Source organism: Gopherus evgoodei, chromosome 2, assembly GCF_007399415.2.
Source record: "Gopherus evgoodei ecotype Sinaloan lineage chromosome 2, rGopEvg1_v1.p, whole genome shotgun sequence".
NCBI lineage: Eukaryota > Metazoa > Chordata > Testudines > Testudinidae > Gopherus > Gopherus evgoodei.
In genome coordinates, this window is record NC_044323.1 from 228,098,146 (window position 1) to 228,116,697 (window position 18,552).

Consider the following 18,552-nt stretch of genomic DNA (forward strand, 5'->3'; position numbering starts at 1 on the left):
CTCGCTTATTTCTGAAGTGGTTATCCTACCATCTGGCTAAAATAACTCAACTATTTCTGGTTATAATCACCAGGCAGTCCTAACCCCACTACATTTCTAGACAAATAGAAGTTCTCTTTTAAGAAGATGAAGTACTGGCCCTCTTGATCCTGAACTTTGATTTCAAGGGCATCATATTTCAATAGAAACAAAAAGGTAAGACACACAGGGACTTGCAGCTCAAATTATCAAGTTGTATCACATGACTTAACTGTTTAACAACAAATCTCAAATTATCTAATATTTAATTGACTTGAAAAAACCCAAGCTTTATTATAAATAAATTTTAAGAAGTCTACTGCATACACAATTCAGTGAGGGATTTTCAGATGGACATTCCTTTCCAAACCAAGACAATTGTGGATTTACAGAAGCATTTAAAATGAACGGTGGCTCCTTGCCACTCCATCATCTGACTAGATTATATTAGATCTTAGTACTAAATCTCTCATTTTAATTCCACAGTAAACTGACATCAAGTGTAAGATTACTAGTTCAATTCAAATTAAGCAGAAGATTAACTGTGAGGAAGCCAGCTCTACAAACAATATCTACTAGCTAATGAAACAGTGAAAGTGAACAAGCTGTTTGGTCTAGCGCAAATGCCATTTTGAGTGTTGGAACCAAGTGTAAAAAGAAACAAGGGAAGTAAAAGGCAGGAATGTACTACTAACCTTGACACAAGGCACCTATTCTCCTGCAATGTGGAAATCTGTACCTGCTGTGTTTCCACAGCAGATGATCACATCTCACACCGACAGATACACAAGAATTCCAATTTATGTTTACATTTGCATGTCTTCTTTAGTTACTAAAAAAGACATTTGACAGAAGGAAAGTTGTCGTCATTCCTATTAATAGCTTATCTTCCCAGTTACATTGATGGTAAGGCTGTGTCTATACTAGCCTTTTTTCTTCACCCAAATTTCAACTGTTGCTAACATCAGTTTAAATTACAGCTGAAGGGCCTTGTCAATACAGACATATTAATGCATCAGGGATTAGAGTTACTCTTTTACTTTACGTGCAAAAGTAGCTTGTTTTCTTGACATGGTTGGAGAGTCTTCAAATTTCCCCAAGGTTTTGCCAACAGGTGTTTTAGAAGTGCCTGCTACTGTAGATTTTAGATTAGCAAACAAGCCTCTCTTGGGTTTTTGCTCCTTAAGGTCTTCTGAATACAAGTGCTTTTTTCTCTCATCTAGTTCTTCTTGCAGAAGAGACACTGTTGCTTCAAGCTCAAGGACACGTTTAGCCCAGTTCTGAAGACTTCTCATTTCTTGTTCCTATGGAATTGTTAAACTACATTAGATAAGTGAACACTAGCGGATGATACTATTATTTTGTTCATTTTCTCCAAGTAAAACTTAGAATGAGATCAGTGTGCTACATAGTAGAATTGTGCAAACATTGATTTTTTTGGTTTGCTGGCAATCTTAAGATGAGCCATAATAGGTCAGACCAATGGTCCATCTAACCCAGCATCCTGACTGGCCAGGTGCTTCGGAAAGAATGAACAGAACAGGCAACAGAATGATTCACCTCTTCTTGTCCACTTCTAGCTTCTGGCAGTCAGAGGTTCAGAATGCCCAGAGCATAGATTACATCCCTGACCATCTTGGATAATGGCCATTGAGGGACCTATCCTCATGAGTTTATCTAGTTCTTTTTGAACCCCTTTATAGTTTTGGCCTATACAACATCCCCTGGCAACGAGTGCCACAGGTTGACTGTGTGGTATGTGAAGAAGTACTTCCTTATGTTTGTTTTCAACCTACTGCCTATTCATTTCACTGGGTGATCACTGGTGGTTATGTGAAAGAAACTTATTTACCTTTTCTACACCATTCATGATTGTATAGACGACTATCATATCCCTGCTTAGTCATCTTTTCCAAGCTGAAAAGTCCCAGTCTTTTTAATCTCTCCTCCTACGGAAGCTGTTCCGTATCCTTAATTTTTGTTGCTCTTCTCAGTACTTTTTCCAATTCTAATAGACCTTTTTTGAGATGGAGGTGCCAAACTACACACACTACGAAAGTTTTAGGTGTACCATGGATTTATACAGTGACATTGACATTTTTTGTATTATCTATCCAACCCTTTACTAATGGTTCCCAAAATTGTTAGCTTTTTTGATTGCCACTGAATATTGAGCGGATATTTTCAGAGAACTAGTCACAATGACTTCAAGATCTTTCCTGAGTGGGGATCCAAGTTATTTGTTAATATCACAACTCTACATTTTATAAAACACTCTTTTGTATGGAAAGTAATGCACATATCAACACTGAATTTCATCTGCCATTTTGTTGCCCACTCACCCAGTCTAGTGAGATCCCCTTGCAACTCTTCAGTCTTTGAATTTACAAAATTACTCAAGGTAAGAGTCTTCAAATTAAGAGTTTGCAAATTTTGTCACCTCACTATTTAACCCTTTTTTCCAGATCATTTATGAATATGTTGAACAGCATTAGTCCCAGTACAGATCCCTGGGGGACAATGCTATTTACCCCTCTCTATTCTGAGAACTGACCATTTATTTCTGGTCTTTTAACGAATTACTGATCCATGAGGGGACCTTCTCTCCTAACCGAGCACCGCTTACTGTACACTTAAGAGCCTTTGGTGAGGGACCTTGCTAAAGGCATTCTGAAAGTTTTAGTACACTATAGCCACATGTTTGGTGACCCCCTCAAAATTTTAATAGCTTTGTGAGGCATGATTTCCCTTTACAAATTGTGTTCCTCTGTCTGATAATTTGGTTCTTCACTATAGTTTCAACCAATTTGCCTATCAGACAAAATATTTTGTCCTACCCAAAACAACACTGTTTGCATTTAGTGTTCAATTTTTTTTAAAAAAAAGGATAAAGGAAGCTTTAACACAGCTCTGGAGGAAAATATTCTGACCACCCCCCCCCCCCGCCCCAACACCCATTCAAAAAAGTGTCAAAATGACTTATTTTTTTAAAGTTTTGTTTCCCCTTCCACGAATTTGGCAAAAACAACATGAATTCACAAAGTGTTTGTGTTGCCAAATCTGCATTTTCTGCTAAGGAAGTTTTGGCTGAAACATTTTACCTACTCTACTGTACAGGCAATTATATTTGAAGAAAAATGGGCAAAGGCCATTAGCCAACATTTTACTTAGTTTTGGCAGTATTGAGACATTAAAATTACATTGTCACACACACATGCAATACCACTTCAGAAACTAAAACAGATCAAGATGCCTGAATACCACATTTGGTATGCTAATTAACTTCAGTTTCCAATTTATGTCTATATTTGACCCATTAAGACAAGACACTCAAAATATTGGGGAAGTAAGGGTCACAGGATCTTTACTCCTTAGGTATTCATCTGCTCCTGTTTCAGTTTCAAACCTAGAGTCAGAATTCTCTCCACAGCAATTACAGCATAATTCTGTTTGACTTTAGGCTGGAATAAGACATAGCTCATCAAGGAGGAGTTCCTGTTTTTATATAAGTGTTCAAGTAGTAAGAAAGGGAAGGTAGTTTTCTAAGTGTTTTCCATGTGGCATAAAATCAGTCCTCAAGTTCAACCCAGGTTGTTGCTATCTAAACTGGCTATTTAATGGCCAAGAAATGGATTACTGGGCCCAGTCCAATTCCTACACAGCAGATATTTGATCATAGAGAACCACAACGGCATCAGAATTGGTCAATGATGAAGCATGGGTAGGGCAGCTTGCAATATTTCATTTAAGTGCTCTGCATCATCATCCTGTAGATAGATGACACTCTGCTTGTTTTGTGTACACCAAATTAACTTTCAGATAAGAAAGTCTCCCAGTGTCTGACAAGCTTTGTGCTCAGTACTTAAAGCCCTGAAATGGTCATACATCCTGCCCATTTGAGGCAGATGATTGAGCCATCATAGCTATTCACATTCTGAATAATATGAAATCTTAAGAAAAAATTGTTTCTGGTTCTTATGGCTGCAACAAAAGCCTTTTAAATGTGAACTGATGTATCCAAACCCTAGAAGAAAAACTGAAGGGGCTGAGCTACCCCAGGAAAATAAATGGGCTATAAGCTCAAGGCCAGTGTATGTAAATTGTGCAATTTAATGCTCACATGAGATAAAAGCAAAAAGCTCAGTAGTCCCAGAAATATCTTGCACTGTTTTTATCTGTCCCTTCCAAACCCAGCAGCCAAATTCAAAGTTAACAGAATTAATTTAGTTGCTATCCAAAGAACATATTCTACTCTGTTTAAGCCTCATGGTCAGTGGGAGAGTCACTGCAGCTAAAATAGGGCCTTAACTGAAGATCTAGTCTAGAAGCCCTAGTTAGATTTAATTTAGTCTCTTCCATAGGAAAGGCACTGTTGCTTAAAGCTAATATTTTTTGTGTTTCACAGTAATCAACATCAGTGTATAGGTGTTCTGCTGAGGTCTAGCAAGCCACAATGGATTATATTTGAGCATTCAAGACGAGCTCTCTGAATACAGAAATAAAAGATGCAATTTGAAAGTTGCTAGTTTCTAACCAATGTTTTATAAAATCATTCCAAATGCAGTCAGATTTACAGTACAGTCTCCTCCAGTTTTCCATATCTACTCCCTCTATACAAAAGAGAAAAAAAAAACCTTTTTACATATTACCAGTTTAGAGAATATAAGCACAGGGGGTTTGACATTTGAAACCATAGTACAAGAAGTGTCTTGTGTGGTCAATTCATACCCTAAAGACCATAAAAAAGATTCAGCAAGCAACCAACTCAAGGACAAGCTTTATGCTAGCACTAAAAGGAACAAGAACCAAAAATAAAATTGCTATCACCTATTCAGAAATAGCCTTGTAAAACCATCAGCTGCACTAACAATTAATGTAAAGATAGTTTCAATACTTGTTTGACAAACCTTGAGCATTACCATGTGTGTCAGTCTGTTGTTTTCCTCAGTTGTTTTTCTGCAGACTTCATTCACTTCTTGTAAGGTTTCATTTAATTTGTGCATTTTAAGCTTCAGAGATTTTATAAGCTGCACAAAACAATATTCAAGTTTAAGAAATCCCTGAAAGTTTTAAAGGTATATATACTTAAATACTACAAAAAAAAAAAAGGCCCACTCTAACACTAGTTCTCCAAAAGGCTTTGAAGTTATAAATACTTACATTAAAAAAAATCCTTGTGCTCACTATGTTAAATGGGCAAACGCGGGAGGGGGAACTATGCAGAGTAAGAGCTGAGCCACTGAATAGGAATGTATGAGAGAAGTGAAGCAGGCTAGAAGAGTGGGATTTCCAGGAGAATGAGTAATTCCTTTAGACTGTCCCCACTGCCTGAAGTCTCAGGCTGCTATTCCAGCAATAGCTTGCTGCTCTTTTAGCCATTTTAAATTTGAAATGCTGAACAACTCAAAATGAAGCTTTTGCACTAGAAAGTAAGTTTTGTTTTCAGGCCAAAAAGTTGAAATTGGCTTCAGGGCCAGAACTTGCTGCTGAGATTCTGGAGACTGGGGATAAGAAGATGAGTGACTAGCTCAGGGACTTTAAATAAATTATATATTCAAAATTAGAGCTAGTAAAATATAGAAAGTTTCTCACAAAACTAAAAAAGTGTCTGGTTTTCAGCAGAAATTGATGAAACTCTCTCTACCATATGAGTATGTTTATTAAAGCTGGCTAAAGAGATATTTCTCCTTTCCCTAGTGTGCTCACACACACAGCAATAAGCTACTCCAGGGTGTGAATTAGTAAGCAACAGGTACATATTATGAACAGTTGAAGGAATTCTGCTTTGGGGTCATGCTTAAACATATACCAGTAAGCCTAATGCACACTCTGGATATTTCCGCAATGAGCAATTTATGTCTGACTTCCAGATCTGCACTCCATCCAGAAAATAGCTTTGGCAACTAACCAAGTAGTTGGTTTTACTTCACTGGGACTTTAGTGCTTTTAAAAAAAAAGGGGGGGAATGGAGGAGTCCGGTGGCACCTTAAAGACTAACAGATTTTTGAGCACAAGCTTTCATAGGTAAATAAATCTGTTAGTCTTTAAGGTGCCACTAGACTCTTCATCGTTTTTGTGGCTACAGACTAATAGTATTACCACTCTGATACCAGAAAGAAAGAAAAGGAAGGACTGTTTTTAAAGGCACTGATCGGAAATTCAGTATCTGGGCTGTTACCCAGCTTTCTTGGGCAAGTTACTTAATCTATGCCTCTGTTCCCCATCTCTAAAATATGGGGCAATAATTATCTGTGATGCATGCTGATCCTAGGCCAGATTTTTAGCTGATTCTAGTTTCCAGTGCATCCAGACTATTAGAGAGCATATGTAATAGTCACTACAAGATGACATTCAAGCCAGATTGTACGAGAGCCCAATTCCCATTTTAGGCACCAAAGAAAACTCAGCATATTGGGTAGGAACACTTGAAAGCTTTTCCCCAGTTGAGAGAGTTCTATTGCTGAGCACTTCAAGATCTGGCCCTTCCAGGCTAGAGCCCTCAATCACCAAAACAATCCCCGACTCATCCACGTCTAGGACAAGATAGAGAAATTTACCTCATCTTTCTCATCGCACTGTCTCTGCAATACTTCTGAAGTTCTCTGCATCTCCTTATATTTAAGATCTGTATATGACAAAGAGAGTTAAGCTAGTTTATACTCGACAACAAGAACATACTGGAAGAATATCAGATGCTTACCTGATTTCACTTTGTCTTCTGCAGTCAACACATCTGAATTTGGGATTTCCGAAGCCAACAATCCATCTGACCGCTCTCCAAATTTTTGTTGCAACTCTAATATTTTCCTATCTCTGTCCTGAACAAAGAAATGCACACTGATATTTGTAAAAGCAACAAAGAGTCCTGTGGCACCTTATAGACTAACAGACGTTTTGGAGCATGAGCTTTCGTGGGTGAATACCCACTTCGTCAGATGCACTGATATTTGTGTAAAGAGAATATACACCTTTGACTAAAAGGTTGGTCTTTAACCAAGTTTACTACTGTAAATGTTGACCATATTGAACACTGGAAACAGTTGCCAATTGATAGTTTACTTTTAAAGTTAATCTTATTGAGTCTTCTCTAGAAATTTGTGCCACTCTCTTGCCAAGGCAGATGTGTATTCCATTTAGGAATGTGCATGCTCAGCACACCAGAGCTGGAGACTTTTGTCTAGCAATACCTGTAGAGTAGGGGTTCTCAGCCTTTTTCTCTGAGCATCCCCACCCCTACTATAGAAACTCCACAGCCCACCTGTGCCACAACTGCTTTTCTGCAAATCCTGTAGATTAAGAGCCATGGGCGTCATTATGGGGTAGCAAGCAGGGCAACTGCCCAGGGCCCCATGCCACAGAGGACCCCATGAAGTTAAGTTGCTTGGGCTCTGGCTTCAGCTTTCTGCTCTGGGTCCCAGTGAGTCTAGCACTGGCCCTGCTCTCAGGTCTATTTTGGCAGACTCCTGAACCACTGCTGTGGAGGACTCATGCTCCTGCTTCTTGGCTGTAACCCCTCCTCTCACCCTAACCCTCCTCATTTCCTTTTCACCAAAAGCCACTGACAGGAGACTGATGCAGAGGGGCCAGAGCATGGGTTGTGGAATACATGTTTGCATCACAACTCAAAGAACCACAATTACAGTAAGTAACAGTTTCTTATCTGAGCAGGTGCAGATGTGTATTCCACTTAGGTGGCTCGCAAGCAGTACCCCTATCTAGAGGCCGGGCTCAGAGTCTACTACAATTGGGATCGCAGGACCGCCCTTCTGAGGCCTGTATCCACTTTGGAAGATGTGGTCATAGCATAAGGGCCTGTAAACATATGTATGGACAACCAGGTGACTGCCCTGCAAATGTCCCCTATGGAAACACCACTGAGAAATGCTCTTTGTGGAGTGAGCTTATTATCTGCTGAGGTGTAGCTAAAGCTCTCTCACATGCAGCCTTGATATAGGATGTTACTAATCTAGAGACAGTCTATGAAGAGACCGCTTGCCCCTTTGTGATTCACATGACATGCACTGGTGTGATGAAGTACAAAACACCACAACTCTTTAGTCCTATCTAGCCTTTTATGTAGACATCGCCTGACATCCAGAGTACAGAGGTGCTGTTCTTCTGGGGAAGAGCATGGATTAGGGGGAAAAACCCACAGGTAAGTAGACTGCCTGACTTAGATGAAACAGAAAGCACCTTGGATAAAAACTTTCGATGAGGTCGCAACATTACCTTGTCCTTGGAAAATAGTGTAAGCTGGCTCAGCCACGAGGTCCTGCAACTCAGACTCTTCTTACCAAAATAATGGCTGACAGGAGGGGCAGCGGACAGGGCGCAAGAGGCTCAAACAGAGGGCTATACAGAGCTGCTAGAACAATGTTTAGGTCCAGAAAGGGAACCAGTTCTCAGACCAGAGGATGTAAGCAGAGAAGCCTCTTCAGTTTTTTCCAAAGCCACAATGATAAAATTTCTGATTTCCCTTGAAAATCAGAGAATGGAATCCCGATATCACTGCCAAATGCACTCTCAGCAAATTGAGCACAAGGCCTGATTTCTGAAGATGTAGCAGGTACTCTAAGGTATTCTGGATGGAAGCCTGAAGGTCAAGAACCATACTGAGAATCTTTTCCATTTGGCTAAGTAGGCTGCCCTGGTGGAGGACTTCCAACTGAGTAGGACTTGCTGGACAGCTGCTGAGCACTGCTCCGCCTCCTCATCCTCCAGGCCATAGGGTGCAGGAAACTGATTGAAGGATTGAGGGTGCAGCCATGGTCCTGAGTGAGCAGGTCAGGATGGAAAGAAACAGTATGGGAGGCTGAGCCAACAGAGCAAGGAGGTCTGAGACCTGACATTGTACCTGCCACGCTGGAGCAATGAGGATGAACTTGACCCGATCCACATTCAGAGCTTGAGGATGCCTGCAAAATTATCAGAATCTGGGTCGGTGAGAAAGAAGGTATACGGAAGAGCTGAATGCCAGTGAAAGACACTGGAGGCAGAGCCTGGACTAAGGCCTGTCCCGGGAACAGAACAACTGGTGACACCTTTGTTTTCCCTCATCACAAACTGGTCAATCATGAGAATGACCCAGAGAACAGTCTCCCTCAGCAACCACTCGTGGCTCAGGGAAGAAAGAAAACCCCCGCCACCAACCCTCTACTGAGATGGTCCATGAGACAATTCTGCACCTCCAGCAAATGGACTGCTGCTGTAGCAATGACTTCTTTGATGCAAAATTGCCACAGGTTGATTGCTTTCAGAGTAACCTGGAAAGCACTTAGCCTCTCTAATTTCCCTTAGCATTTCATCATCACTATCACTCATGACAAAACTACTGCAATGTGCTATGTGAACAAGCAAGACTATCAAAATTAAGGACTCAATAATAGTGGGGGATTTCAATTATCCCCATATTGACTGGGAACATGTCACCTCAGGATGAAATGCAGAGACAAAATTTCTTGATACTTTAAAGGACTGCTTCTTGGAGCAGCTGGTACGGCAACCCACAAGGGGAGAGGCAACTCTAGATTTAGTCCTGAGTGGAGTGCAGGAGCTGGTCCAAGAGGAGGAGGAGGAGGAGGAGGAGACGACGACGACGACGACCAGGACCGCTTGGAAATAGTGACCATAAAAGACAGTTACTCACCTTTGTAAGTGTTGTTCTTTGAGATGTATTGCTCATATCCATTCCAATTAGGTGTGCACGTGCCACGCGCATGCTCGTCGGAATATTTTTACCCTAGCAACACTCGGTGGGTCGGCTGGGCGCACCCTGGAGTGACACCGCTATGGCGCTAGATATATACCCCTGCTGACCCAACGGCCCTTCAGTTCCTTCTTGCTGGCTACTCAGAGGGGAGAGAGGGCTGGTTTGAAATGGATATGAGCAACACATCTCAAAAAACAGTTACAAAGGTGAGTAACCATCTGTTCTTCGAGTGCTTGCTCATATCGATTCCCAAGCCTTACCTAGGCGGTGGGGTCGGAGTGAGATGTTGCAGAATGCAAAACTGCTGAGCCAAAGGCTGCGTCATCTCTGGACTGTTGAACCCGAGCATAATGAGAGGCAAAAGTGTGGACCGAGGACCAGGTAGCTGTGCGACATATCTCCTGGATGGGTACATGAGCCAGGAAGGCGGCAGATGACGCCTGAGCCCTGGTAGAATGTGCTGTGAGGTGGCTCGAGGGAACATGAGCCAAGTCATAACAAGTATGGATGCATGCCGTCACCCAAGATGAGATCCTTTGTGAGGAGACAGGTAGGCCCTTCATTTGGTCTGCCACAGCGACAAAGAGTTGGGGCGATTTACGAAAGGGTTTTGTCCGCTCAATATAAAATGCAAATGCCCTACAGATGTCTACGGAGAGCAATTGCTGCTCTCGTCGTGATGAGTGTGGCTTCGGGAAGAAGACCGGAAGGAAGACATCTTGGTTCACATGAAAGGCGGATACCACTTTAGGGAGGAACACCAAGTGTGGTCGCAACTGCACCTTGTCCTTGTGAAACATTATATGGTGGGTCCACTGTGAGAGCCCAAAGCTCGAAGACTCGTCTGGCTGCTATAATGGCTATGAGAAAAGCTGTCTTCCAGGACAGGTATACTAGCAAGCAGGTTGCTAATGGCTCGAACAGGGCAGACATGAGTCTGGTTATAACCAGGTTGAGGTCCCAGGTTGAGGCGGGGCGTCGTACTTGGGTGTATAGTCTCTCCAAGCCCTTGAGGAACCTAGATACCATAGGGTGCAAGAACACAGAACAGCCACTCTCCCCTGGGTGGAAGGTAGATATGGCCGCCAAGCATACCCTCAATGATGATACCGCTAGACCCTGCTGTTTGAGATACCAGAGGTAGCCCAAGATGGTGGGGATTGAGACCTCGGTGGGAGTGACATTCTGCGTTTCGCACCAGCAGGAGAAATGCTTCCACTTGGCCAGATATGTTGACCGAGTGGAAAGTTTCCTGCTACCCAGGAGTACTTGCTGTACTGAGGCAGAGCAACGTAACTCTGACTGGCTTAACCACGCAGCAGCCATGCCGTGAGGTGAAGGGGCTGCAGGTCTGGTGGTGAAGTCTGCTGTGGTCCTGAGTTATGAGGTCTGGGTGAAGAGGCAGGGTAATTGGGCTGTCTATCGAGAGGTCGAGCAACATGGTGTACCAGTGCTGCCTGGGCCACGCTGGAGCAATCATGATCAAGCGAGCTCCGTCCCTGCGGAGCTTTAGCAGGACCCTGTGAACCAGCAGGAATGGTGGGAAGGTGTAAAGCAGTTGGCTCGTCCACGGCATCAGGAAAGCGTTCGAGATCGAGCCCTGGGAGAGGCCTTGGAAGGAGCAGAACATCTGGCATTTCCTGTTCTCACAGGAAGCAAAGAGGTCCATGCAGGGAAATCCCCACTTCTGGAAAACAGAATAAATAACGTCCGGACGAATCGACCACTCGTGAGACAGGAAGGATCTGCTGAGTCAATCTGTCAGAATATTCCAAACCCCTGGGACAAATGGACGCTACCAGGTCTATCGAGTGGGCTATACAAAAAGACCCAGAGCTGGATGGCCTCCTGACAAAGGGGGGAGGACTGTGCCCCTCCCTGCTTGTTTATGTAATACATGGCCGTTGTGTCTCAGTGTTTACAGACAAAACAGCCTTGTAAGTGCTGTTAAACACCTGGTACGCAAGGCAGACTGCTCTCAGCTCTTGGACATTGATGTGCAAGGCCAGCTCCTGAGATGACCAAAGGCCTTGAGTGCGAAAATGTCCGAGGTGAGCACCCCAGCCGAGAGATGACGCGTCCGTCGTCAGGGACATAGAAGGCTGGGGCGGATGGAACAGCATCCCTGCACACACCAGGGAAGGCATAACCCACCAGTCGAGGGAGCCTAGGATGCTCAGGGGAATGGTGACTATCATGTCTATGGCGTCTCTGCCTAGGTGGTACACCGAGTTGAGCCAATATTGGAGGGGACGGCGGTGTAGCCTGGCGTGTTTGGTCATGAACATGCAGGCAGCCACGTGACCCAAGAGACCGAGACAAGTGCGAGCCAAAGTCGTTGGGAAGTTCTGTAGGCTTTGGATAATTGTTACCAATCGCCTGAAACCGAGTCGATGGTAAGCAGGCTCTGGCGAGACTGGAGTCCAGGGTGGCCCCAATGAAGTCTATCCTCTGTGTGGGAACCAGAGTGGATTTCTCTGTATTGATCATCAGGCCTAGACGTACGAATAGGTCCTTGACGATGCCTACATTATGAGTGACTTGTGTCTCGGAAGTCCCTTGGATGATCCAATCGTCCAGATACAGAAAGACATGTATCCGGTGGCGGGAGGCAGCGACTACAGCCATGCACTTTGTGAATACTCTGTGCTGTAGAAAGGCCAAATGGTAGGACAGTAAACTGGAAATGCTGACGGTTGGCTACAAACTGGAGGTACCGCCTGTGTGGAGGATAAATGGCGATGTGGAAACATGAGTCCTTCATGTCGAGGGCAGCATACCAGTCTCCGGGATCCAAGGATGGGATGATGGTCCCCAGGGATACCATGCGGAACTTCAACTTTATCATGAATTTGTTGAGTTCTCGCAGGTCTAGGATAGGTCTGAGACCTCCCTTCGCCTTGGGGATTAGGAAATAGCGGGAGTAAAACCCCTTCCCCCTTTCGTCTTCTGGTACTTCCTCTATGGTACTTCTGGTACTTCCATCTGCACCTCTCATACGAGGAATTGCTCATGAGAGGGGTCCCTGAAGAGGGACGAGGGTGGGGGGTGGAAGGGGAGGGGCATGAAAAACTGGAGGTGGTACCCAAGTTCCACCATGCGTAGGACCCAATGATCTGAAGTAAGCTGGGACCATGCAGGGAGGAAGAAAGGAGAGGGGGCTGGAAAAAGGAGGGAAAGGAGCCTGGAAAGGAACTGGCACGCCGTCCTCAAGCGCACCTTCAAAAGTTTGGCTTTGGCCCCATAGGCTGTTTGGAGGGATTCTGATTCTGGCCCCCTTGGGGTCCAGACTGCCGTCTACGATTGCTTCGGCCGCGCCTTCTGCCGAAGTCCTGTCTTGGTCTAGACGGGGCATAAGGGCGGTGAGGCTGTTGATGGAAGGACCTGCGCTGAGTCACCGGGGTGTGCACCCCAAGGGAGCGCATGATGACCCTGTTGTCCTTAAAGCTCTGCAGCCTGGAGTCAGTCTTCTCAGAGAATAGGCCTTGACCGTCAAAGGGCAGGTCCTGTATGGTGATTTGTAACTCAGGTGGAAGGCCTGACACCTGAAGCCATGATATTCACCTCATGGCGACACCTGAAGCCAGGGTCCTGGCTGCGGAGTCAGCTGCGTCCAGGGACGCCTGGAGAGGAGTTCTCGCCACCTTCTTCCCTTCCTCCAAAAAGGGCAGCAAACTCTGGGCTGGAGTCTTGGGGAATGAACTCCTTGAATTTCTCAACTGCCATCCAGGTGTTATAACTGTACCGGCTGAGCAGGACTTGCTGGTTTGCCACCCTGAGTTGGAGGCCCCCAGTAGAGTATATCTTGCGGCCCAATAAGTCCATGCGCCTAGCCTCCTTTGATTTTGGAGCAGGAGCTTGCTGTCCATGGCGTTTCCTTTCATTGACTGACGGCACGACAAGGGAGCAGGGTGAATGTACAGGTACTTATACCCCTTAGAGGGTACCATGTACGTTCGCTCAACACCCCTGGCCGTGGGCATAATAGATGCTGGAGATTGCCAGATGGTATCGGTGTTTGTTTGTATCATACAGATAAACGGCAACGCCACTCTTGTGGGGGTGTCAGCTGATAGAGGACCTGGTGGTGGATATTCTATCTCCGAGACCTCCTCCACCTGAAGATTCATATTCAGGGGTACCTGCCTCAAGAGGTCCTGATGTGCCCGCAGGTCAATTGGAGGAGGGCCTGAGGAGGATGTTCCCACCACCGCTTCACCTGGAGAGGAGGAAGAGGAAAGGACAGGGACAAGAGGGTCCTGCATGGGCTTCTGTTCTTGAGTAACATCAGTCTCAGGTGGAACTTAGACACTGCCGGCTGAACAAGAGCCTCCTCTGTACCCGCGGGATGGGGGGCGGCTGACCGTTGCCTCTGGCACCTGGTGTTCTGATGGTGCAGAGCGAGATGGCACTGGAGATGCACCTTGGGCTTGATGGTATGCCCAAGGTGTCCAGAATGACCACTGATGGGGTCCCTGTTCCTGGGCCTGGGTCTCCTGGAAGACACGGCCGGGCACATCTGAGTCACGGTCCTGTGCATAGGAAGCACTGTCCGCGTGAGATGAGACAGATGTGTGACGAGGTGGCCAAGGAGGAGCTGAAAAACCTTGGGAAGGGTCTCCATCTCTAAATGGCCTCTCCCTGTGTGGCACTGGAGAGTGGTACCGGGTGCCATACTGGTACCGGGAACGAGACCGGGACCTGTGACCGGGGCGGTGCTGGGAGATCGACTGGGATCTGGAGGCTCGACCTCTGGAGCGGCTGCTAGAGGCGCGGTATCGGGAACAGTACCGAGAGCTGGATCGGTGCCGAGAGTATCAGGCCAGCGAACGGGACACTGAGCAGTGCCGCAAGTGCGACTGGTACCGAGATGGAGAGCGGTGCCGGGACTGCGAGCAACATCACTACCGGGATCGGCGACGGGACCTAGAGGACCGGTGAGACCGTGGTCGTGATCGGTGCCTCTCGATGGTGCTGACAGAGGGTGGCCTCAGCAGGGCAGGCTTGCCTATTGATTGAATGACCCTCACTGGCCGTGCTGGGGGTTGAGGCAGCGTGGACTCCGTCAGCACGATCAGCTCTCTTGCCGTAGAAAAGGTCTCTGGCATGGAGGGAATTGTGAGCTCAACCACGGCGTGCGCCAGGGAGCTTTCAGGCACCGGACTCGACGGCCCTTGCAGGACCAGAATCGACGGTGCCGAAGCTGTCAGTGTCGCGGCAGGTGTCGGTGCTCGGCGGTCCGGCTTAGGCAGGTGCTCCAACTGCAGTACGGGTGGCACAGAAGCCGTAGGAGTCTTATGCTTCTTAACCCGCGGAAAGAGGGAACGGTGCCGAGCAGACGACGATGCCAGCGACGGTTGGTGCCGAGGGGCCTTAGCGGTACCGGCTCTATCCGGTGCCAAAAGAGACTCTTCTGCCTGAGGGTGGAGGATTAAGAGCTGCCTCCATCAGGAGCTGTTTCAGATGAAAGTCCCGCTCCTTCTTCGTCCTGGGCTTAAAGGCCTTACTGATGCGGCACTTATCAGAGATGTGGGATTCCCCAAGGTACTTAAGGCAAGAGTCGTGGGGATCTCCCGTTGGCATCAGCCTGTGGCAGGTTGAGCACGGTTTGAAGCCCAGTGAACCGGGCATGGGCCCCAGTACCGGGTGCGGGGAAGGGGCTAATCCCCAAACCCCTCTCACTATATACACAAACTATAATAAAGAATGAATAAAACTATCTATCTATCTATCTATCTATAACTATAGAATTTATAACTATATACACGAGAATTAATAAAAGAACTACGAGTAGCTAGGGAGGTGGAGATCAGCTAAGCTGCGCTCCACTGTTCCAACGACCGACACAGGCGGTAAAAAGGAACTGAAGGGCCGTTGGGTCGGCAGGGGGTATATATCCAGCGCCATCACTCCAGTGGGCACCCAGCCAACCCACCGAGTGTTGCTAGGATAAAAATTTTCTGACAAGCATGCACGTGGCACGCGCATACCTAATTGGCATCGATATGCAACAACAACATTTAAACATCCCTGTGGTGGGAAAAACATCAACAGCCCAACACTGTGGCATTTAATTTCAAAAAGGGAAACTATGCAAAAATGAAGGGGTTAAACAGAAATTCAAAGGTACAGTGACTGAAATGAAATCCCTGCAAGCTGCATGGACTCTTTTTAAAGACACCATAATAGAGGCCCAACTTAAATGTATACCCCAAATTAAGAAACAGTAAAAAACTAAAAAAGAGCCATGGTGGCTTAACAACTATGTAAAAGCAGTGAGAGAAAAAGACTTCCTCCAAAAAGTGGAAGTTAAGTCCTAAACACTGCCAAATAAAGTGTAAAAATGTAATAAGAAAAGCCCAAGAGGAGTTTGAAGAATGGCTAGCCAAAAACTCAAAAAAGGTAATAAGAAGATATTTAAGTACATCAGAAACAGGAAGCCTGCTAAACAACCAGTGGGGCCCCTCGAGGATAGAGATAGAAAAGGAGCACTTAAAGACAACAAAGTTATTGCGGAGAAACTAAACGAATTATTTGCTTCATTCTTCATGGCTGAAGATGTTAGGGAGATTCCAGAACCTGAGGCGGTTTTTGTAAGCGACAAATCTGAGAAACTGTCACAGATTGAAGTGTCAGTAGAAGAGGTTTTGGAATTGATAAACTTAACACTTAAAGTTACTGGGACCAGATGGCATTCACCCAAGAGTTCTGAAAGAACTCAAATTTGAAGTTGCGGAACGATTAACTAGGGTTTGTAACCTGTCCTTTAGATCGGCTTCTGTACCCAACGACTGGAAGATAGTTAATGTAACGCCAATATTTAAAAAGGGCTCTAGAGGTGATCCCAGCAGTTACAGACTGGTAAGTCTAATGTCTGTACCAGGCAAATTAATTAGTTGAAACAATAGTAAAGAATAAAATTGTCAGACACATAGAAGAACATAAATTGTTGGGCAAAAGTCAACATGGTTTCTGTAAAGGGAAATCATGTCTTACTAATCTATTAGAGTTCTTTGAAGGGGTCAACAAACATGGGGACAAGGGGGATCCAGTGGACATAGTGTACTTAGATTTCCAGAAAGCCTTTGACAAGTTCCCTCACCAAAGGCTCTTAGGTAAATTAAGTTGTCATGGGATAAGAGGGAAGGTCTTTTCATGGACTGAGAACTGGCTAAAAAAGACAGGGAACAAAGGGTAGGAATATATGGTAAATTCTCAGAATGGAGAGGGGTAACAAGTGGTATCCTCCAAGGGTCAGTCCTAGGACCAATCCTATTCAATTTATTCATAAATGATCTGGAGAAAGGGGTAAAAAGTGAATTGGCAAAGTTTTCAGATGATACTAAACTGCTGAAGATAGTTAAGACCAAAGCAGACTGAAGAATTTCAAAAAGATCTCACAAAACTAAGTGATTGGGCAACAATATGGCAAATGAAATTTAATGTGGATAAATGTAAAGTAATGCACATTGGAAAAAATAACCCAACTATACATACAATATGATGGGGGCTAATTTAGCTACAACAAATCAGGAAAAAGATCTTGGAGTCATCATGGATAGTTCTCTGAAGACGTCCATGCAGTGTGCAGAGGCGGTCAAAAAAGCAGACAGGATGTTAGGAATCATTAAAAAGAGGATAGAGAATATATTATTGCCCTTATATAAATCGATGGTACGCCCACATCTTGAATACTGCGTGCAGATGTGGTTGCCTCATCTCAAAAAAAGATATACTGGCACTAAAAAAGGTTCAGAGAAGGGCAACTAAAGTGATTAGGGGTTTGGAGACGGTCCCATACGAGGACAGATTAAAGAGGCTAGGACTTTTCAGCTTGGAAAAGAGGAGACTAAGGGGGGATACGATAGAGGTATATAAAATCATGAGTGATGTGGAGAAAGTGGATAAGGAAAAGTTATTTACTTATTCCCATAATACAAGAACTAGGGGTCACCATATGAAATTAATGGGCAGCAGGTTTAAAACAAATAAAAGGAAGTTCTTCTTCACACAGCGCACAGTCAACTTGTGGAACTCCTTACCTGAGGAGGTTGTGAAGGCTAGGACTATAACAGCGTTTAAAAGAAAACTGGATAAAATCATGGAGGTTAAGTCTATTAATGGCTATTAGCCAGGATGGGTAAGGAATGGTGTCCCTAGCCTCTGTTTGTCAGAGGGTGGAGATGGATGGCAGGAGAGAGATCACTTGATCATTACTTGTTAGGTTCACTCCCTCTGGGGCACCTGGCATTGGCCACTGTTGGTAGACAGATACTGGGCTAGATGGACCTTTGGTCTGACCCTGTATAGCCGTTCTTATGAGTGTGTGAACCATCAAGTGTCTGATGTGGTCCCAGAAGGCATGACATGCATTGTGGATGGCCCAAAGTTCAAAATGCAGATATGGAGTGAGGCTGCACCCTCAGTGAATCTAGATGCATCCCCCAACCCAGAAGAGAAGCGTCAGTAACCACTGACTTTGTCGAAGAGGGCTGAGTGAAGCAGACTTCTGCACACACATTGTGTGGGGACTCCCATGGAGTCCAAGGAATCCAGGACTAGTGGAGGAAGAGAAACCAATGTGTCCAGAGAATGCAGGGAAGGACAGTAAACCATCTTGAGCCACATATGAAGAGGGTGATAATGCAACTTGGCACGCTATATTCAAGGGGACATGTGGCCCAATAGGCTTGGACACAGGCTGACTATCGTAAATGGCTGAGATAGCAAACTGAGGCAGGCCTGCAGAAATGCCTGGAAGCAGTTGGTTGGCAGGAATACCTTTGACCTTGTGTAATCTCAGAGGCCTCAATTAACTATTTTTT

At 45.1% G+C, this 18,552-nt stretch overlaps 1 protein-coding gene across 1 annotated transcript in view; it reads right to left on the minus strand.

The window, feature by feature from the left end:
• Positions 1-292: 292 nt before the first annotated feature.
• LOC115645050 (kinesin-like protein KIF20A) overlaps positions 293-18,552 on the minus strand; it is a 47,846-nt gene continuing 29,586 nt past the window's right edge. Inside the window, exons 16-19 of the mRNA XM_030549454.1 lie at positions 6,719-6,836; positions 6,576-6,643; positions 4,926-5,078; positions 293-1,322 (exon numbers count right to left, since the gene is read on the minus strand). Coding sequence (XP_030405314.1) covers positions 1,047-1,322; positions 4,926-5,078; positions 6,576-6,643; positions 6,719-6,836 — 615 coding nt within the window. The 3' untranslated portion in view covers positions 293-1,046. The remainder of the gene's footprint in view (positions 1,323-4,925; positions 5,079-6,575; positions 6,644-6,718; positions 6,837-18,552) is intronic.